At 37.9% G+C, this 22535-nt stretch overlaps 1 protein-coding gene across 10 annotated transcripts in view; it reads left to right on the top strand.

The window, feature by feature from the left end:
• Positions 1 to 22535, top strand: part of LOC127646410 (amyloid-beta A4 precursor protein-binding family A member 2-like) — a 110141-nt gene that overhangs the window by 83014 nt on the left and 4592 nt on the right. For 9 of the 10 annotated variants that reach the window (XM_052130084.1, XM_052130102.1, XM_052130040.1 and 6 more), the window contains 9 exons: positions 260 to 340; positions 1702 to 1741; positions 2631 to 2776; positions 10091 to 10126; positions 11549 to 11635; positions 14843 to 15028; positions 18770 to 18949; positions 19931 to 20143; positions 22324 to 22443. In XM_052130084.1, the coding sequence (XP_051986044.1) occupies positions 260 to 340; positions 1702 to 1741; positions 2631 to 2776; positions 10091 to 10126; positions 11549 to 11635; positions 14843 to 15028; positions 18770 to 18949; positions 19931 to 20143; positions 22324 to 22443 (1089 nt within the window). The remainder of the gene's footprint in view (positions 1 to 259; positions 341 to 1701; positions 1742 to 2630; positions 2777 to 10090; positions 10127 to 11548; positions 11636 to 14842; positions 15029 to 18769; positions 18950 to 19930; positions 20144 to 22323; positions 22444 to 22535) is intronic. The other variant, XM_052130109.1, reaches the window with a different exon arrangement.

Consider the following 22535-nt stretch of genomic DNA (forward strand, 5'->3'; position numbering starts at 1 on the left):
AAATGCAACCTTATTGTTTAGTGTTATCAGTGTATTAAAATGTTGTGTTTAAAAAAAAAAATACTATATAAAGATTATTCTCTGTTCACCTTTGCTTTGGTCTTTTTGCTCTGAAATACTACAAATTGTTAATGCTGTTCAGAGAGTACTGCTGTAATCCATCATCTGTGTTGATGAGTCTTTTGTCCTCTGTACATTTCACATCTCTCTCTCCACCAATTTTTTTACACAATTCTCTCTCAATTTAAATTCTTTCAAGGTGTCTAATAGTGCAGAACAACCAAGGAAGCAGCAGCGGTCTGATCTGAATGGACCGCTGGAGAACAACAATGTCCCAGAGGTGACCTTGTAATCATACAACACATTAACCATTTAACCAATCAATACTTGACAGTATGCAACCCACATAATCACCAGATATTTCCATCAGAGTTATTCTAGACAATGTCAGCCTGTCAGTTTAATAATTTTGCATTTCTCTGGCTATTGTTTCCCCCCCAACATATCTAAGCTATTGTATTAGCACACCACCTCCCCCTCATGTTCTGTGCTGTTATAGTGAAATAATTGGCATGCCCTCTCCTACCCTGGCTGTACTGTATTTACATAGACAGAAGAGAGTTCAGCCTTCATCTGTCTGTTCTAACGCTTCCCTACACATTCTTTATGCATGATTGTAACCTCCACAAGTGCCTCGATCCACTGTGTTCAAGAGCCATAAAAATAGGAGAGATTGTCTGTGCAGCTACTCAAGGCCGTCACTGAGGTGTTCAAAACACACTTAATAGCACCACAAAGCATACTTCCATGGTCATTTTCAGATAATATCCAACAAGGGCTTGTTTCATACTTTTGCAATTGTTGCCATATGTTTTTACCTGAAAATTGCTTTATGAATATTTCGCTTGCAGATGTAGCCATGTCAATTACATGAATTACAGTACTGTGTGTAAAGAATATTGATTAAAAAAATTGTTTGTCATTCTGATTTGATAAAAATTTTTATTGCACGTTCTATATTAATGCACAAATATACTATGCTGGTTGGCAACCGCAACCTCTTACAGTTAGGATAGTGAACCAATTTTCTTGGCTGTAATTGTTTATTCCAATTATTATTAAAACTAAATGTAACTGGTTGCTGGAGTCAATCTGTGCATGCAATATGTTTTAACTCACTTCAACTGAATTAATTTAATTACTCTTGCTGATAGAGCTTTTGGGCTCATTTAATGAAGACCAATATTCTCCCAAAGTATAGCTTTCATTTGGATGGCTCTGTTTTAAAAATAATGGCTATTACTCAGTGCTCACCATTCTGCTGGGAGGGACATCAAAATTACTTACATGATTTTGTATTGTGATGCAATGAACCACAGCTGTGCTCATCTGGATGGTTTCCATCTACTCTGATTCCCAGTATTATTATTTTTAAATTTTTAGATTAAATAAAAAGAAAAGCACAGCTGTATTTTTTATTTTCAGGGCTCATTTCCTATTTGGATTCTAGTTATATTTATTGTAATACTATGTTATTGTGTTAATGTTTTGTTTTGTTATGTTGAAGTTGTTGTTTATGAAACGAACACTTGATTATGTAGATTTAGGGATGTTTTTCTCCCGGTTTCTGGAAGGTAAATACTTGTTGTGTACACATCTCACCCTCTTTCATAAATCAAACAATGTTTCTCTGTTTCTTAGCCAGCAAAGAAGACGGCCTCATTTCCCAGCTTCGTTGATGGTAAGTGAACACTTCCTCTCTTTTTTTCTGAATTTCATAATCTGCTCAAAAATGTTTGCACCCTCCAAATTAAATAAAGTAAAAAATAAATCAAATTCACCAAACCAACACAGAGTGAGGAGTTTAGGGAGCTGCACTAAAGAAAGCTGGCATCATTTCTCAATGGACTGGCATTCTAAAAAGTAGGCAGAATTTGTCAAATGTTTTAATGAGTTGCAGTGTTATGCATTTAGAGGGGTATTGTTTGCTCAAATAAGGACACATGAGTTTATCTGGCTAAAGTTTTCTGTTAAAGATATACTTGCAGACTTCACACTTGTCTGGTAACGAAAGAACATTTCAGCAAATCATGGCAACTAATTGACCTCTAGGAATCTTATTTTAAGACTGTAGTCCTTAGGTTTATGACAGTCTTAGAGTGGCTCTTTGTTTAGCAGCACAGAAATAACTGGCATTAATGTATTGCTGCAGTAATGCCTTCTTTGGGAGCACATTCAGTTTTCTATTAAACAGTGATTCTGTCACATTTAAACCTTGTGGCTGAATGATGGCAGCATAATGTGTCCAAAGTGTGTCATGGCATCCACATTTCCATTTAAAACAAGCAGATTATTAGTAACATACCCTGCAGCCATCCTTGCTCTCGCTTTCCAGGCATATATGTCTCCAATACAATTTTATCAGCTGTCATACTGTGATGGAACACAGACAGCACACATATTCACAAACACACTGTCATATACACACAATGGCTTCATGCAACTTTTCTGCCCGATAAGCGATCACACTCATATTATATATTATCAGTCAGTGTGAGGTGTTCTATAGAGGAGGTGGCAACACAACAAATAGCTTTAATAATTAATTAAAAACACATCTCGTCTAACAGTGCCTGGCCCCTGTGAGCCTGAGGACCTCATTGATGGGATTATCTTTGCCGCAAACTACCTCGGCTCCACTCAGCTTCTGTCAGAAAGAAATCCATCCAAAAACATAAGGATGATGCAGGCCCAGGAAGCAGTGAGCCGGGTCAAGGTACAGAACCCTAGAACCTCTTATTTTGGTGTGGCTATCAAAAGGTACGTTTGAATGAAGCAACTGCAAATTTCTCAGTGGAAAATTAGATGAGATTTGTTTGTTTACACCCCAGGACTTGTTGCCTCATCAGTAGATATAGGATTCTATTTTTGTGGTGTAGGGGTGTAATCCCTATTCCTCCCAATTTTAAAATAGGTTAAAATAGAAAGCTGCTCCGTTAACATGTTGCATACAGATTTGAAATACATTTATTGTATTTTAAGAGACTGTGTGGCACATCAAACAGACAGGGTCTTTCTTCAAAGCCCTTTGTACACTGACATTTGTTCCTACAAGATGCTGCCCCGGGCGGCTGCCCATGTCGCCCATGACTGGGATCTCTAGATTGCTTAAAAGGTTAGTTCACCCAAAAATGAAATGTTCTGTCATCATTTACTCACCCTCATGTTGTTCCAAATCTGGATGGCTTACTTTCTTCAGTGGAACACTAAAGAAGATGCTAAGCAGAATGCTTGCTTCTGTCACCATGTACTTTCATTACATTTTATTTCCATGTAATGAAAGTGAACGATGACTGGAGGCTAAATTCTGCATAGAATCTCCTTTTTTGTTCTACAGAAAGAAGAAAGTCAAATGGGTTTGGAACAACATGCAAGAGATGAGTAAATTTCATTTTTGGTGGAACTAACCTTTTAAATTTAAAGGCTACCCACATCTGTTAATTTTTCTGTTAAGAATTGGCTATATTCGATACTCAATTGGGGTGCAAGATGATGACTGGTTGGACCTTCCATTTGTTCCATTATCAGAATTTGTCATGCCTTGCACCCAAACCATGTGAGAAGCTGCTGTCCTAACCATAGTATGCTGTGCACGCTGCGTCTCAATCAGTTTGTGACTGTCTGGCTCCGCTCATGCTTGATAGCCTTCAATTTAGCTTTTTCAGGGGAGCAGCAGTTCAAAAGTAGTGCATCTGAATACAACAATTGGAAACATCCTGTAGAGCAGTGAAACTTAATCAGCAATCAGCAATGTGCTGCAGTTACATTTGTGAAATGTAATAATTCTCCTTTATGCCCTTACAAACAGGGACTAAAAACAAAATGTTTATCTTTCTGTTCTTTCTGAGCAAAAACTGTATTTTTAGTTCCAGTTCAGAAGTTCTGCAGCCTCCTTTCCATGTAAGCGCAGCGTAGTTCTAGCGGGAAGACTAGCAGCTGTACATCATCGCACCATTAGCTAGGTAACTCCTAGCCAATCACATGTAAGCCGTTGCTTTATAAGTCTGCTCACAATCTATCACATTGCTGTTTCAGTGTGCTAACATAGCAACCTCCACCACCCCACCATCACCAGTTGAGTCCCATCCTGCATGGGGGTAGGCTCCTCGCCCATGCCTCCTATCTCCAGAAGGATCTGATGGTTCCAAGTATAACAACTTCGGACCACCAGAGAGAGATATTAGATATTATTCATTTTATATTCATCAAATAAATGTAATCTAAAACTTTACTCAAATCTACGAGTCTTCCTGATAGAAAAATGGTTACCGGTTTGAACAAACTAAAAGAACGGTTAATAACGTTCTTTTTAAAGTGACAGTACTCTATGCTAAGGGGTGGGTGAAATACCAATTGCAGTGTTGTCAGATCTCGCAAGGGAAATTATTAACCTGGTCTGGAAAAACAAGCCCAAAATAAGCAACTCGCCTCACCAAAATTAGCAATAAATTTTTTTCTGTGTGGTGGATTTATCGGCATAGTGGACCATTATAATGGTTACCAGCATTTAAAAATAACGTTTTCACTCTGGAATATTTGAAAATCACTTTGTTCTGGTTTTTGGTTATGTTCTGCTAAAAAGTCTATTCATTTTCATTTTCGTTCCTTGAATCGTTTTTAGTCCCTGCTTACTGTGATGGTACCATGCTATAGTGATGTATCGGATGGTAAAACCATGGTACACACTTTTTACTCCAGTGAAATTTTCTCAGGGTAGGTGTCACGTTTATGTATGTTTTGTTCATGTTTTGATTCATGCCTTTTATTTTTACTATGTCTTTTGTTATGAGTTTGGATCCTGTGTCATGTCATGTGATTTCCTTGTCATGTGACCCTCTTGGTTCATCATGTTTTTTAGTAGTCTTTTCATTGGTTTATGTATACGAGTCTTGTTATCTTGTTATCAGTTCTGTTCTGTCATTGGTTCTTATGTTATTATTTCTGGTCTTTCATTGGTTGTTATGTTATCTTATTTGTCCCTGTCCATGCATTGTAAACCCTCTCGTTTGCCTTTGTTCTTTGTCAGGTATCTCTATCAGGTTTTGTGGTTATGTTGTGTTCATTGTCTTTGTTTTCTACTCTAGTTCATTGTCATTGTCAAGTCAAGTTTCAAGTCCAGTCTAGTTCTTGTTCATGTTTACTTTTCTTCTTTTGGATATTTCACATTTTTGATTATTTCACGTTTTGGATTGCAAGTCATGTAAATTAACTACACTTGGGTTCTATGTCTTCGTACTGTTTCTACCTGCTAGCAACATTATAGTAGGATTTTTTTTTGAAAGTCAATTTCTGCATAGCCATATACCTTGAAGTATTGGCCATGAAAAAAAAAAAGAAGCTATCTATCATTTTCACCTTTCTTGCCCAGAAAAAAAAAGATACAGTTTATTGAACACACGTTGACCTTTTGTGACAGCTTGCCACAATAGCAGTGAATGTTATCACACTATATGGGGTAAGATCTCACAGTGGAACTTGTCATTAAACCAGTGGCATGACGTTTTATATTAAACTTTATATACTATATTACAATATTATTAATATTTTAGAAATATATAACACACAATTGCACAATTGTAATTTTGACTCCAAATGTGATCATTTCTAACAAATACCACTTTTGACGGATTCTGTGTGTGTCAGTTAGCCCCAGTAGCATTGTACTGAATGGCCATCATATTCATATACCATGTTTTTTTACATACTGCTCAAAGGTTCTTCAAAGAAACATGGTTCTGCCATGGTACTACACCCACAAAGACATGGTATTACCACATAACTTTATAAAAAATGGTAATACCGTATGCATCATATCCAAAAACATGGCAGCACGATGATTCTGTTATTGGTATCGTTTTGCCAGTCTAGTGATTCGGCAAATATCTGAGACTAACAATGAGATACTAGTCATTTACTGAGATTCATAATGTCTCAGTCCTTAAAAGCATTAGTCTTATATCCCTGGATTACATTGTTTCCCTTGTATTGTATGCATTTTTAGGAAAAGACAGTTAGTGCACTGTAACTCCAGTTCCATTGGAAAGTGATTAAAAATACATAGGCAAAAAGGTGATTGAGAATGAAAGGATGAAAAATAATATTTTTTTTGGCATGTTAGGCCAGCAGGGAAGGCTTTGCTGGCCCTGAGATTTCTCCACTGCCCAAATATAGGCCTCTTTTTCATTAACTTTTACACAAATACATGCAGGATCAGATCAGCCTCCCTCTTTTAAAACACGGATCACAGAGCAGGAACTCTTTCCCCCGGGTGTCTCCTCTAAAATTGTCCACCCCAGCTTCTCAGACCACACTCTGTTTACTCAACTGAAGGCCAGTCCAATCATACCTCTCAAAAGCCATTCAAAAAGAAACCATGGCAACACACACCTCCCACCATCCCTGTTATTGCTATGTGACTAGATTCTTAAAAGTTGAGATGAGCTTCACAATCCTCTTTCCCTTCTCTTTTTTCTTTCTCTCCCATTCTTGCTTTCTGTATCTGACACACACACTCACACAGCTTTTTTTTTGCTGATGATTATGTGTCTGTCCACAGCTGAGTAGGCAGTATGTCAGTTCAGAGCTTGAGGACAGTGATTCTCTCCCCGCTCTTCTATAGCATCAACACTGTCCATCCTTCTGTCTGTCTGCTGTGTCTCATGTCTTTGAATAATAACAGCATAACTTAATTGCTATTATAAAAAAAAGTGTAACGCCTGTTTTACACATGATGTGTAGCAGTGCTTAAGTAGTGCAGATGTGGTGGGAAGGTGGAGCGGAAGCAGCCCGCGCTTGATTGTTCTTTCACATAAATATTTTTATTTTTTTACATTTTTGCATTTGCAGTGCGCAACTGAACCTGTGGCTTCTGCATACCACAAATACAAATTACAACAAGTTACTGAAAAGGCTGTGTTAATAATAATATAGTGTTGAATCTACAGGACTTTGTAAATAGTAAATATCTTTGCTTCTTTGTAAACTTTAAACTGATGTAAAAAAAAACAGAAATGTCGATATTGAATCACTGTTGTCACATTTCTTAAAACTTTGAAAACATTGAAAAATGTAATTGTTTAATGTAGGAACAGCCAACAGAAAAATAAATCTCATAAAAAGACATTTCAAAGTAGGTTTCATTCAGATAATTGTTTATTTGATCCATATGCACCAAGGCCTATTCTAGTATGAGATTATTGATTTTTGGGGGGTGGTGGGGGGGTAGTATTTAGACCTAGTGTAGAGACAGCTTTAGGGTGGGATATAGGTTCTCTGGTTTCACCCTTCAAATGGGGTGGGGGGCATCAGAAGTTTCTTTGAAATGTCAAGGAAAATCTAGTCCCCTCTTAGACCCAGCCATAGTATGCACTGTTTTTCAGAGTAAGCATGCACTAGACAGATGTCTTTCGTTGTTGCACCATGTCTTGCTATTTTTTAGTGTCTTGTTTATAAGACTGCATGTCAAGTAAAGAGCTCAACTTTCTCGAGATATCTGCATTCTGTTCCATTCATTGCAATGTGTCAAGCTTTTTTTTTAGCCAATGGCACATTTGGTCTTAATGTTGGTATAATGCCAAGGCCACTACTTGAAGATCTCTACACTGGATGCATCAAAGCAAATGTTCTAAATTGTTTATTTGTCTTGTATACAGGTGTAGTGCCTGTACATGCTTCGCAAAATAGAACACGGCATCTGTTTACTGTCGCAACAAGATGCTGACGTCTGATGTAGACAGGGTGTAAGACATTTCATCTCATGATACTGCATGAATATTCTCACATTGAGAATCATTAGTAACATTTTTCTTTTGAATATTTTTTTGAAAATGTATATCTTTATTTACCACCATTCACAGCAAGTGTGTGCCAGTCGAAATGTAGTGTCACTTAATTTAACCAAAATCCAAACTCGGAATGAGCTTAAAATATAATTGCGCAAAGTACCAAAGTACTTTTGTTTTGAAGAACTATACACTAAACATAAAGAGTCAGAATATTACAACTTGATCACACGTGAAGTCGGCATGATGTTTCCGAAAGTTTCGGTACCCTAGGATCGGCGACTGTATTATCTTTCCACCTGCCGTAATTGGAAGTGTGCTATATCAGCTGTGTTGGAGACTAGGGTTCAAAGCCAGGCAGTAACCACGTTTGAATAATCAATGATGAGCATTCAGAGGTTTCACTTTTTCCTCTAACAATACGTTTTACACCACTAATGTTTAAGGTAAGGTTTGGGTTGGGGATAGAATATATATATATATATATATATATATATATATATATATATATATATATATATATATATATATATATATATGAATGCTTTTTTCTTCGTTGTACGTCCTGTAAAGCTGAAAACAGCTTGCTTCACTACTAGCTTTTGGCGATCTCTCCTGGTCATAAATGGAGCTCACACGTGCCCATATGCCCTACAACACTTACTGCTTTGGCCACTGGGGGCATTGTTTCAAAATTTCAGTAAAGGTATACCGATTTTGACAAAAGAAAAGTCGGTCTACTCTTTCTGATTTCACTGTGAGATTAGGCTGACTATTCAAATGTTTTTGTAAAGAAGTCAATGGAAAGGAGGAGGCGAGAACCGGCTTGGCAATATAAATAATATTTTTAATGATAAACTTAAAAAGACAAAACACACACATGATGGACATGTCCGTAAACGATCTCTCTCTCGTCGCACCACCGTCTGCTGTCGGCCTTTATCCCTCTCGGAGGCTTAATTAGCCTGATATGGGACCGGGTGTGTATAATCACGACCCGGCCCCGCCCTCCGCCCTGCCACAGTTTCATTGACAGATACCTGCTGATTCCCACCCCTACAAATTGCACTACTTTCTTTTGCATTCTGGCCAGGAAAGCATGCCCCAAACCATTTGTGTTAAGCAGGAAAATTTGTTTTTATTGAAGTGTATCTCTGTAGCCTCTAGACTCCAGAATGATGCAGTATTTATGCAACCCTCATCGCCCACACTTTCACTCTCTCATTTCCCCTGTACATTTCAAGCTATTTCTCTCATTCTCTGCATTGCACTGTCTCATGGTGTTGATTTATCTCCTCCTCACTCTCTTTTCTGCCATTTGAGGATGCTGTGTGTTGGCAATGGTTGGTGTAAAAAAGAAAATCAGTGACTCCCCATCCGTGCAGTAAAGGAGATGTTGTGCACATGATGCTCAGCCAAAAAGAGAGCAGATGTTCGAGAGGAACATGACCTTATTCAGGTGGAAGAGTGTGTGTGAGAGAGAGAAAGAGAGAAAGATGAATGGAATCAGCATGGAGTGCTTTTAATGTTTGTGTATATTCAGGTTGCTCTCACATGAACACACACTATCAAACTCATAATGAGTGGGCATAAAGAGTACTCTGAGTGTTTGGCATAGAGTTATTACAGGACAATATTAACTCTCTCTCTCTCTCTCTCTCTCTCTCTCTCTCTCTCCTTTTTCCCTCTCCCACACTTATTCTTTCTTTGTGTATATTGTATGTTCTTTCCATAACCCTTCACTCTGCTATATATTCATACTTGAATATATTTGTACCAATGTGTTGAAGAGCAGAAAGCTTTAAGGCTGCTGTTTGTAATTTCACCAAATAAAATTGCAAACATAATGATTGTTTACAAACACTCCCCTGTCTGCCATTATTCACAAAAACAGGTAGTCCTGTCCAAGCTCCTGTCATTGGTTGCTCCTGCCAATGTTGCTATGACGAGTGCTATCTCTTTTTTCTTTCTTTTTCTTTTTTTTTTGCTTTAGAAGTAACAGTTATTAAACCCATACTTGCATGTCTTATGATTTGCTGTCTCTATGTATGTGTGTGCAAGGGGAAAATGTTGCTGCATATGGATGTGTTTGTGTACAGAGAATACACATCTCTGTAGACTTATGATGGCATGCAGACCTAGTATTTTGTTGTTTATAAATTTTTTTTAATGTATTTTTTTTTTTACCTCCATGCCTTTTTGCTGCTCCCATGTGTGATGACCCCTGTACTGTCCTGACCATCTCCCAGAGGGTACAGAAGGCAGCCAAAATCAAGAAAAAGGCGGTGTGTAAAATAAAAATAAAAAACATAGAGAAAAAAAGCCTTTTTTGCCATTAACTCCATCACTGTGTGTTTATAATTTGTGTACCATTCATAAGTACTGATTCTAACCATGTGAGTGATGCTTTAGATCTGGCTCTCTTAATGGCTGGGATCTGCTTTTTCAGTCACAGTAGAAAGAGGCCTGTCGTTATGAAAATAACCAGGATGTGGTGCCAGGCTGCCAGACTTTTCTGGGCTGCAAATTAAGATGAGCCTTAAAAGATGTGAACTCAAAATTTGAAGTCTGTTTAGCACACTGACTGCAAAAATGAAAATTCTGTCATCAATTACTCACCGTATTGTTATTCCAGACCTCTGGGACTTTCTTGCTTCCATGAAACACAAAAGGAGCTGGCAGAATGTTAGCCTCAGTCCCACTCACCATTCACTTTTTTTCTTTTTTTCCCCCCTCTTCTTTCATGTTCCAAGGAAGAAAGAAAGTCCTAATACATGTTTGGGGAAAACATGAGGGTCAGTACATGATGAGAGTATTTTTTTTGGGGTGAACCTTCCCTTTAATCCTTTATAGAAACGCAGCTTACAGACATTCCTAGATAACCATTACATATTGCAGTACAAAAAAATAAAGAAAGAAAGAAAGAAAGAAAGAAAGAAATGTGCTGACAGGTAAATGATTGGGACTCTGAGACAGCCTGACAGCTGGTTAAGTGTTGGCATTGCAATTTTTTTTTTTACGTACCTGTCTGTCATCTGAGACCACATTGCATCCCCTTGCACTCCACCTCACTGCACCAATTGAGACTCTCTCTCAATCATCTCATCACTTGAAAATTCTGCATGGCTTCTACTTAGCCCAGGAGGCTGAATTTCCTGATAATTATTTGTCTGTCTTTTAGCCTGATTAACTCTCTGTGTTTTTCAGCTTTGAAATAGCACACTTCATTGGGTTTGGGAAGTTACTGTGACCTATAATCATTGTACCCTGCTGCAGTTGAATTAATTGAATTCTGCTGTAAGGTTTTGATTGAGACACAGTTAGTAACCATTGAATAGCGCTAATCAATTAATAATTTGATAATAAATGGATAGGCTGTCATGGATAAGCAGTGCTGTTTCACATTCTAAATATATATGTTATTTGCACCTTAGCATACAAAATTGCTTCCCATTTGGCCAAATAATAGTGCAATTTAAAGAAGGTTAAGCACAACCCAGGGCTCCCCTCCCATGTGGCCAAGCTTATACAAGTGCATGATTTATGAATAGGCAATAAAAATGCTTTCAATAGGGGTTTGGGAGGTTGTACCTTTTCTTAAGGTCCCCACATGGGCCCATGAGTGAAAGCATGGGTAAAATGGTGGCCACTTTGCCATGTAGAGGGCAATTTTTCCATATTTTTGTTCTTGCTTTCTTTGTCCGCAGAGCCCAGAGGGAGATGCTCCGACTTTGACAGAGGTGGATCTTTTCATCTCAACTCAAAGGATCAAAGTGCTGAATGCAGACACCCAGGTGAGTTACAGCAGCTGGCTGCCTGGTGCTAGTAGAGGTATTAAAGTAAAATTTGGAAAGAAAAACAAACAAACAAAAAACAAAAACAGCCTAAAAGTAATTATAAGCATGTTAATGTAGGTCAGTGAATTGCGAACTAAATGTAATGCTAAGCACCCTTTAAAACAACATCAGATAAGCTCAGAAAATTGCTTAAACATTAATGTATGTGTTAGTCCAAGCTGATTTATTCTAGTTGGTGATGGTTTGTTGCTTGTGCATAGGCAACTAGTATTGTCTTTATAGTGAATAGGGTTGACCAAGTGAAGCTTGCTGGTTAAGAAGCCTGGTTAACATACAACAACATGCATTGTTGGATGTTGTTTTGTCTATGCATTAGCTTTTTAAAAAAGGGAATCAATCAAAATGTCAATCAACTGTTTTATTTGACTGTTACAATAAAATAAAAAGAAACCTGGTGAAGAGGGTCCATACTGGGGACTAGTATCCAAAACACAACATAAACTGGTGACCAGCAAGGTGATCTTTTCAACACGGTAGAGTCAAAACAAAGAACAAACTAGTACATGCAACAAACTCTTTATTCCACTGTTGATTGTTTTCTAAATAAAATATTGTATTTCTTACTACACTGTAAAACATGTTTTGTCAGTTAACCTAAACAATTTGATTCGTGTGATAACTTGTAAAGTAACTGGTTTATTTACCTGGTTATTTAATTTGACTAAATCACCCTGAAAAATTATGTTACACCAACAAAAGTAATTTTTATGGGTTAGACCAAGTAAGAAAAGATCCTTGATTTGACCAATGAATGTTACATTTTCAGTGCACTGTAGACTAACTATACAGCACTAAAGGCGGGTGCACACTCATATTGTACAGTCTGACAAGCAACAATCGTAAAGGACTATTATAAATCGTACAGTGTTCAGCCTTAAAAGGCGATTATAGCATGTATTGAAAGATGATCATTTTCATAGCCATTTAACATGCCTTTAAAATGTTCTTGTAGTCACAGTAACACAAAAGATTATTTATCAAGAAATTAAAGGTCCACTCAGTATTTTATCCTCATTAAAAATGTTGAACTCCTAAAGACATTAATTTTTGATTTTGCAATATATGTAGGACCTTTCATATTAAAATGAAGTCTCCAGTCATATCAGTAACATTATAAAAGCTGTTTTATTCTACATGGAGAGGGTCCGCACATGGAGGCTGCCCTGTTAGAATCACATGACGAGCTGAATACTACTCGCTTAAATCTCAGTAGCCGTCCTGTTATTTGAAACTTTCACTCACTGATTAAATTACTGATACTGAAATCGAAAACTATTGATTTGAAATGATGCTGCATAGACAATAGGTATCACTTTAAGCCCAAGATAACACAAAGACAAATGTCACTGAGGTTATGTTCAGACTGCAGGCAAATCAGATTTTTTCAGGAAGACTGTCCGCACTATTAATTGCAAGTGATCAAATCAGATTTGCGCATTCAGACATAACCAACCTATCTGATTGGGTTGCTTTGGTAACGACAGAAGCATTAAATAGACTGGAGACTGGTAAATATTGTGATGTTCCGTGCTGCAGTCATCGTTGTGTGTCGCGTTAAGAGTGAGGCAAAAGACCATTTGAAATCCGAATTGAGCAGCCAAAGCGTCCGGACTGAGACGCATCTGAAAAAAATCTGATTTAAATCGCATTTGAAACCACCTCCCAACGTGGTTAGAATCAGAATAGGAAAAATCATATTTCATGTGTTTTTTGCTGTCCAGACTATCAAAAACTCATCTGGATACAATCTGGATATGCAAAAATTTTGATTTTTAGAGTCAGTCTGAACAAGGCCTGAGTGCACTTTTAAGGAATGAAAACGGGACGAACTGACAAAATCTTCTTGATGTTAATATACATTTTAAATCATACTTGGACAAAAGGAAATTAATCATATTTCAATTTACATTTCAGTATTTTATATTATGTAACTGTTTGTTACATAACAGACATAAACACACAATGTGCAGATGTGGCAGCAGAGAGAATGGATGTGTAATGTGGATCAGTTGTTAGTGATCTAGAGCATTGTAGTGCCTATAAAGCTTTCCACATAATCTGCAGCTGTACACTGTACACATGCTGTACAATCAACAGCTCCTCCTTTCCCACACTGTCTGCATGACTGTAAGCATAAGGTGGGAAGAGCCACATACTGTGCCATGCTTACTGGTACATTTAGTGCCCTGCTACTGAGTAAAATGGTGTGTGTGTGTGTGTGTGTGTGTGTGTGTGTGTGTGTGTGTGTGTGTGTGTGTGTGTGTGTGTGTGTGTGTGTGTGTGTGTGTGTGTGTGTGTGTGTGTGTGTGTGTGTGTGTGTGTGTGTGTGTGCTTTTCAGGGCAGCAGTGAGTGGGTCGGCTGGCATGGACATTCTCTTATTTGTTGCAATGCAGTGACTGTCTGTCAAATCTCACAGTGTAGACAGAGATTTTTTATTACAGATTCATTATTATGAGCCAATAGCACAGGAAGGGATGGGACCTTCTCCTAGCCATGTCAAATGTTGCATACATTTCCTCTGTGGATGCTGAGGAATGTGTGGATCATTCATTCTCTTAGCTGTCTGATTTCAACTGCAAACACAACACACATGTTGTGGCTGATCGGTGTATAAAAGCTACATGTTTCCATTATATACAGTATGTACAGTATAATAACATCATATATAAATAATAAATGTGAAAAATAAATATTGACTGTATTATAACATCTCAACCAGGAAACATACTGTACAGCACCAACAGGCGTAATCTTATTGGAGAAAAATAATTAAAGTCTCCCATCTCACCTGAAGTGGTGGTACATTATTATATAGATCTGGACAAGTAACCTGAGGCTGTACACTTGTATTTTCAAATGGGAAAATTGGTAACATTTTCCCAAAGGCGAGATTTATGAATGGGAGGGTTCTGGAAAGCCATATTCCCATTGTACCTTTGCACTAGATGCTTAACTCCAGGCTGCTCCATCAGAACTGTCCCTACTGTAACTCTCTTTGAATGAGAAAATGTCTTCAAAAAGATAACAAAGCGGAAAAATTGGGTAAACTCCAATGTTAAAGAAAACAGGTTTGACGTAGTATGTTGGCCGATCTTGCTACAGAATGCTGGAAAGTGATAGTAGTTTTTCGGTTTGTTTTGCAGGAGACCATGATGGATAACGCATTGCGCACCATCTCTTACATCGCTGACATCGGTAACATTGTAGTTCTGATGGCGAGACGGCGCATGCCACGCACTGCCTCTCAGGACTGCATTGAGACGACTCCTGGAGCCCCCGAGAGCAAGAAGCAGTACAAAATGATTTGTCATGTCTTTGAGTCAGAAGATGTAAGTGTGGGTTTAAATAAACTTGTTTCTGCTACATGCATATACTGTATACACTGTATATAAACAAAATATAAATAGAATGGGATGTTTTATCCAGATTCGGATTTACCTGAGACTCACAAAGTAACCCCAGTTACAGCTATATATAATCCTGTTCTAATGGCCCTACATTTCTTTCCTCCACAACACAACCCTCTCCTTTGCATTGCAGTTGTTTCTCATTTATGCTCTTTACTTTTACTCTTTGATGTACAAGCCGGTGTGCGTGCGTGTGTGCATGCTTGACCACTAATCAGTCATTTATAGGTAACCCTGCGCTTCCTTATCTTATTAAGCCTATTTACTAAAGCACACCTCCATTATCTACCCATAAAAGTACTATAATTGCATTGTACCAAATCTTTAAAAAAACAAATAACAATGCATTAATTTTTGTGCATTAAATAACAAAATATTAAACCAAGTGGCATCTGCAAATAAATTTTGCTAGACCTGTTTTCACATGTATTTTAATTTTTTTTGCGATTACTTTTAAACAACTGGCCCCTTTGTGATTTTATTGAATGTATGATTCAATAAATCAGTTATCAGCATAGTTACCTTCAAGTTTACAGTTGTCCTAGAAGCAGAGTAACCACAGTTGTCATTCGTAACATTAACAATGAACAATGTTGCGCTAACTTTGACTACCAGAAAGTGTCCAAATACATTTTGTCTTCAACTTTAAGGGCACTATTATTATGGCTGTGCTAGGCACAAGGCTAGATAGATTAGACTGTGTGCTACATCTTCTCCAATTTTTGTGAGAATGCTAATTCTAAGCTCAATTTCCAGCGCAAAGTGCAAGTGCCCTTGGGTGGGAGTGTTTGAGCTATCTGGGGGTATATGCACATACTGTTGATGTATTATATTTTACTGAAGTGGCGCAAAGCAAACTTTGCTATTTTTCTGGGGGAATAGGTAATTGTGTCATATAATAATAATAATAATTATTATAAATATTTTGTATAGCTCCTCTGCAAAGCTCATGGACACTGAACATAAATGTAACATAAAACATTACATAGAGAAACATAACAAATATACATTACAAAACAATGAACAATGGTAGAGTAGCAAAGCACACAGTATTTCAAGCAGATGAGACATGGGCGAGCAGGACGAGAGCCAACAGTCTCAGAGAGGCCAACAGAGAACATACAATACATATATCACGGTCCGGAGCAGCAGATGACACAAATAGAGCAGAGGATGCATTGCATACAGACTGTTTACCCTACCAAATTCTTTTGAATGGGCTCTCTTGAAAGGACAATAAATTAATTCAATAATAGAAAGCAGATGGTGCAATAACCAGTGAAGAACCTCAGAATTTAATTGCACTTGACCCAGCCCAGCAGGACTCCACACTTTTGCCAGCCCACTTGTGGCTAGACTCCCAGGAGATCAGCAGTTACAGAAATACTCAAACCAGCATGTCTGGCACCAACAATCATCCATACAATTATCTAATCAGCCAATCGTGTGGCAGCAGTGCATACAATTATTCAGACACAGGTCAGGAGCTTCAGTTTGTGTTCACATCAACCATCAGAATGGAGAAAAAAGTGATCTCAGTGATTTGGAGTGTGGCATGATTGTTGGTGGCAGACGGGCTGGTTTGAGTATTTCTGTAACTGCTGATCTCCTGATATTTTCACACACAACAGTCTCTAGAGTTTACTAAGAATGGTGCTAAAAACAAAAAACATCCAATGAGGGGCAGTTGGACGGAAATACCCGTGAGGTCAACACAGAATGGCCAGACTGGTTCGAACTGACAAAGTCTATGATAACGCAGATAACCGCTCAGTACAATTGTGTTAAGAAGAATATCATCTATGCTATTCTGAGATGCGGGTTGGCTCTGTTTTGGTGGCACGAGTGGGACCTATATCATTTTAGGCAGGTGGTTTTAATGTTTGAATGTTAGCATTTTAGTGGAATGACCTCTACCTGTGCACACATTGCCTCAGGGATATTGTTCATTCAGAGACTGTGGCTTAGCTTTAGAAAATCTCTTATCAATTCTAGTGCCGACAGCCCATTATGATAGGCTGCAACCAGCGACTCTCCTACATCCACGATAGATTATTTACAAAGATCTGAATGAGTTTGCAGTGCTTGAAATAGGCCAGCGTGTTTCAATTTCACCGTGAACACTAGCACTACCATGCCTTCAAAGACGGCAGCCGCAGTAATGGAAACTGTCCAAAATGTAAACCTTTTTTGGAGTGTGAAATCGATGAACACTGATACAACCCTACATGAGTGAGCAGATTCACAAAACATCAAATCAATGAAGTGTAGACAGTTCAGATATGACACAATGATCTGCTATATTGATCTGCAATACTGTATATGAATGTTCTGTCAGATCTTGTCAGGGGGGTTTATCTACAGAACATCTAACGTATAAGAGAACAGACACTAACTGTGAACAGGATGTTTGTTCTTTTTAACACTAGGAATGTGTCTTATGAAATTATAACAATGTAGCAATTAGTAAAATAAAGCAATAAGCCAGAGCGGCTGTGCAATACGGTGCATAAGGGGTGTTTTTAGGCAATAACTGAAGACAACAATATGCTAAAAGACACCATTGTTCAATAAATAGTTTGATTTATTATTATTAATGTTCAGAATGAAAAAGAAAATTCTGATAAGTAATATACTGTAATTAATTATCCTAACCAGGGACTAAAAATGAAATGTTTTTCATTTTGGTTTCTTCTGAGCAAAAACAGATTTTTCTTCTTTTTTTTTAGTGCTGTAGTTCCGCAGCCTCCTTTGCAAAAGGTTACTAGTTAGAACAAATTAACAGAACGGTTAATAGCGTTATTTTATAATGACAATACTCTGCGCTAAGGGGTGGGTGAAATGCCAGTTGCAGTTTTGCCAGATCTTGCAAGAGAAACAAGCTACCTGGTCTGGAAAAACGAGCCCAAAATAAGCAACTTGCCTCACCAAAATAAGCGAAAATAAGCAATAAATTTTTTTCTGTGTGGTGGATTTATCAGCAGAAATCATAACAAGCAGATTATTAACAGTCAAGTATCATTTTATTTACAGATTTGTTTCTAAGTCAAAACCCGGCAGCATCAAATCTGTATTAATGCATCATATTCAACAATAATTAAGTGCAGACTTGGAAACAACTGAGAAATGTACTCTTTACCTCTAATAATGTTTTCCTTGAATCTGGATTAGCCGTGCATGTATATGCCATAATTATACATAGTTGTTAAAAAGGTTTTTATTCACAGAATTTGACATCCACAATGGGCAATTAGGTAAAGAAATGTGTGATGCATCAGTTTCCTTCAGGATCAAAGCACGTGTTTAATTTTTCCGGGCAAGATGAGGTGGTGGCCTTTAGTTTCATGAAAAAATTATCAGAACAAAATTAACCGGTTTCAACCGGTTACCAGCATTTATAAATAAAGTTTTCGCTTGAAAATCACTTTGTTCCAGTTTTGGGTTACGTTCTGCTAAAATTTTTATTAGTTTTAATTTTCGTTCCTTGAACAACTTTGCGCATTGATTTAGAATGTGTGGTCACAAGTGTGGGTTTATAGTCGTTTTACAATGGCTTTGAACATGGCTCATCAAAGTCGGAACTAAATTTGATTTTTCAATTGTTGTATTAATTTCTAGATTTTGTTATCGTTTCACTCTGTTTTTCTTCTCAAACATATTCAGGCCCAGCTCATAGCACAATCCATTGGTCAGGCATTCAGTGTGGCCTACCAGGAATTCCTCAGAGCCAACGGAATCAACCCAGAGGACCTGAGCCAGAAAGAGTACAGTGACATCATCAACACACAAGAGATGTACAACGATGACCTCATCCACTTCTCAAACTCTGACAACTGCAAAGAGGTCAGCTGCTAGACAGTTTCTTCTCTATGAAGTGTGTTCTGTCTCTCTCCCAAAATACAGCTGGCCTGTGCACTGGTTGTTATTGGCCAATACAAGTGGAATTACTAGGAAATAGAGGACAGTGATGATTTACTACAGCAAAACCATGGAACACTTTAGCAATAAATTACTTCAGACTTAGGACAAATCAGTTTTAACTGTTTTTGAAAGAAAGAAAAACGATTGGTAACATTTCAGCTGGTTTCTTCAGCAACTGTTGAACATCCTTTTCTCATGCAATTGCTGACAAGTAATTAGTATAAATACCTCAGTTGGTAGTCATTTTTGCTTCATCAGCCCACATATCAATGTTGTGGGTTATGTCCATGAGGCCAATGTAATTCATGGAATATGGGTGTAAAGGGATCAATGGAAAGGAGGAGGCGAGAACCGGCTTGTCAATATACATAATGGTTTAATAATAAACTCAAACAAAAGACAAACACACACACACACACACACACACACACACACACACACACACACACACACACACACACACACACACACACACACACACACACACACACACACACACACACACACACACGACGGGCATGTCCATAAACGATCTCTCTCTCCCGCACTATCCTCTGCAGTCGACCTTTATCCCTCTCGGAGGCTTGATTAGCCTAATACGGGACCGGGTGTGTAGGATCACGAACCGGCCCCGCCCTCCGCCCTGCCACAATGGGATTCTGCTGAATTGTTGAATTCCTTTGAAATCTTAAACACATACAGTACATTCACAGACAGTTCATACTGTTGTATTTTAAAAGCACTGATAGTTGTGCTAGATTGACCTCTCATGCTCTCATTTTATCAATTTAATAAAATTGCTTCCTTAATTGCTTTGTTCATTTGTGCCTTTAATACATCCTTTTAGTGGCAATCATTACATTCCTTGCTTTGCCCTTTGCCTGTTTCTCTCTCATTCCACAGTTGCAGCTCGAGAAACAGAAGGGGGAGATTCTGGGCATAGTTATTGTGGAGTCTGGCTGGGGCTCCATTCTACCCACGGTGATCCTGGCCAACATGATGAATGGAGGCCCTGCCGCCCGATCTGGGAAGCTCAGCATCGGTGACCAGATCATGTCAATCAACAACACCAGCCTGGTGGGCCTGCCTCTCGCCACCTGTCAGGGAATCATCAAGGTGGGCAGAGGGTTGAATCTTGGCTTATTAAGCAAAGTGTTTTGGCATTCATAATTTCAGCTGTAATTCTCACTGGCTGATTATTAAAAGCCTGTGCTTTTGGCCTGCAAATTGACTGAATAACAGTCAGTAAAATGGTAGCAAAGGCAAACAAATCTTGAGCTAAAAGGAATTATATGAATTTTACTTTCTGATGATATAGTCACAATGGGTCTCATTAAGGACGGATTAACCACCGGGCCCATTGGGCCATTGCCCAGGGGCCTCTAAACCCAAAGGGCCCAAGCTCTAATTATTTATTTATTTTGAGATAACTATTATAAATCCATGTAAATGTCAGCCTTATATGAAATACTATTTGTTCAGCCAAACAAGAGCACAGAAATTTGAGTGCGTGCTCAGGGTATCTGAATCACCCAGGTGCAGCTCATTTATTTTATGGACTAGAGAATGTCTTATTTACAAAACACTTACAAACACAAAGATAAGGTGCCGTTTACCCTGGCTGTGTACAAAGTTGGTGGTTTAAATTGATTTAGGCTTAGCGACAGAATTCATGCAACAGTATGGAGGACTTTAAAATGTTGAAGTTTTGCATGCATTTAATTTTAAATAATAAAGCGAAAAATGCCTTAATACCCTAAGTATGTGCACAGTAACCTTTTGTAATATTTGGTTAACCGCGAGAGTTCACCAACGGTTATTCTGTATTTTTTTTCTCATAAAGAACATTTATTGCCGTGGATGTTCCAAACACAGTCTCAATGCACAGTGAGCTATGAGCCTAAATAGCACAATACATAGATCTTCAAATTATAAAATTACATTAAAGTCAAACATAAATAATCTCTGTGACTGCCTGCAACATAGTAGGCCTATTCTTAATCAATGGAAAATGTTCCAAAGGGCAGGTTCACTTTCCATGAGACAGTGTACGCTATGGATTATAGGACTTCTTTGGCATGATTTGATTTTTAAATGATTGAGCATTTAACTTATGTAATTATTGTCTGCACACCAGAGCAAAAGGGAGGAAAAACTCTTGCTCACTGTTTAACAATGGCTGAAACTTTACCAGGTAAAAAAACAATCTGGAATCATGTGTAAGAGTCACATTCCTCTTTGCAACTTGAACTTCATCAGAATATGAAGCCAGCTGAAAAAGCTTGATGCAGTGCATCAAATGGTGAAACAGAACACAGCTGTCTCGAGATGCGTTTATAAATATTAAAGTTCTTTTAAACTTAATGCAGTGTCTAAAAAACGTGACGGTCCTGAGTTGTGGCATGGCACAATGATCAAAGATGTCCGTGCAGTGCATGTTTACATAGAATGTTTTTTTTTTTAAAAGCGCAGATGCACGTGTGAACAGCCTGTAACTCACCGTTTAGCTTATTTTGAAAAACTGACCTGAACCTTGCCCAAAACCTGTAGGTTTGTCGGGTACCGTCGGTCTCAGATCGGGTTGAAGAACTCACGTGCAGAATAACCGAATAGTGATTTTGATAGCCTATTTTAATACAGAGCACATCTCTAATATTAACTCTTGATTTTGAATCTGTTCATAATTAAAAAGTACAAATAGTTGGCCATGTCAAACATTGCTTCAAATCTATATGAAAAATCCAACCAAATCTGACAAGCAACCTGTAGGGCATAAAGGTGAACGGAATCACATCATGGGGGTCCTCCACGGTGTACCGGCCCATGGGCCTCTCAGGTCTTAATACGTCCTTGGGTCTCATTGTGATTGTAGCACAATAATTCATCAATTACTTTAAATTTAGAATAAACCAAAACCACACTAGCAGAAAACAAAATCACATATACAGTATATACTATTATTGAAAATATAATAACTAAAATTAAGTCTTACTTATTTTAGAGCAAAAAAAAAAGCAATTCTGGGAAAGGTTCTGCAAAATATGCAGCCGATCCTGTGTATTCCAGACCTCTATATAAAAGGTGTTTATTTCAACTGTTTTTTTAGAATAGCACACTTAATTTTACACTTGGTTTTAAATTTGTGTTGTGAAACCAGCTGAATGTTTGCATGAGAATTATGCAACATATATGCATTTATTAGTTAAATTAACCCAATGTAACAATACAGGACAGATGTTAAGTTGTACTCGGAAATGCAATATATACCAAAATATTTAGTGTTTTTTCTTCTCCAGGGCCTGAAAAATCAGGTGCAGGTGAAGTTGAATATTGTGAGCTGCCCTCCTGTAACCACAGTCCTCATTAAGAGACCAGACCTCAAGTACCAGCTGGGTTTCAGTGTGCAGAATGGCATTGTGAGTACTGGGAATTGTAAAGAGAGAGAGAAACAGGAAGTATGAAACACTTTCCTCAGACTGGTTGTTGCTGGTTGTGGAAGTCCCATTTT

Source organism: Xyrauchen texanus, chromosome 1 (assembly GCF_025860055.1).
Source record: "Xyrauchen texanus isolate HMW12.3.18 chromosome 1, RBS_HiC_50CHRs, whole genome shotgun sequence".
Taxonomy (NCBI): Eukaryota; Metazoa; Chordata; class Actinopteri; order Cypriniformes; family Catostomidae; genus Xyrauchen; species Xyrauchen texanus.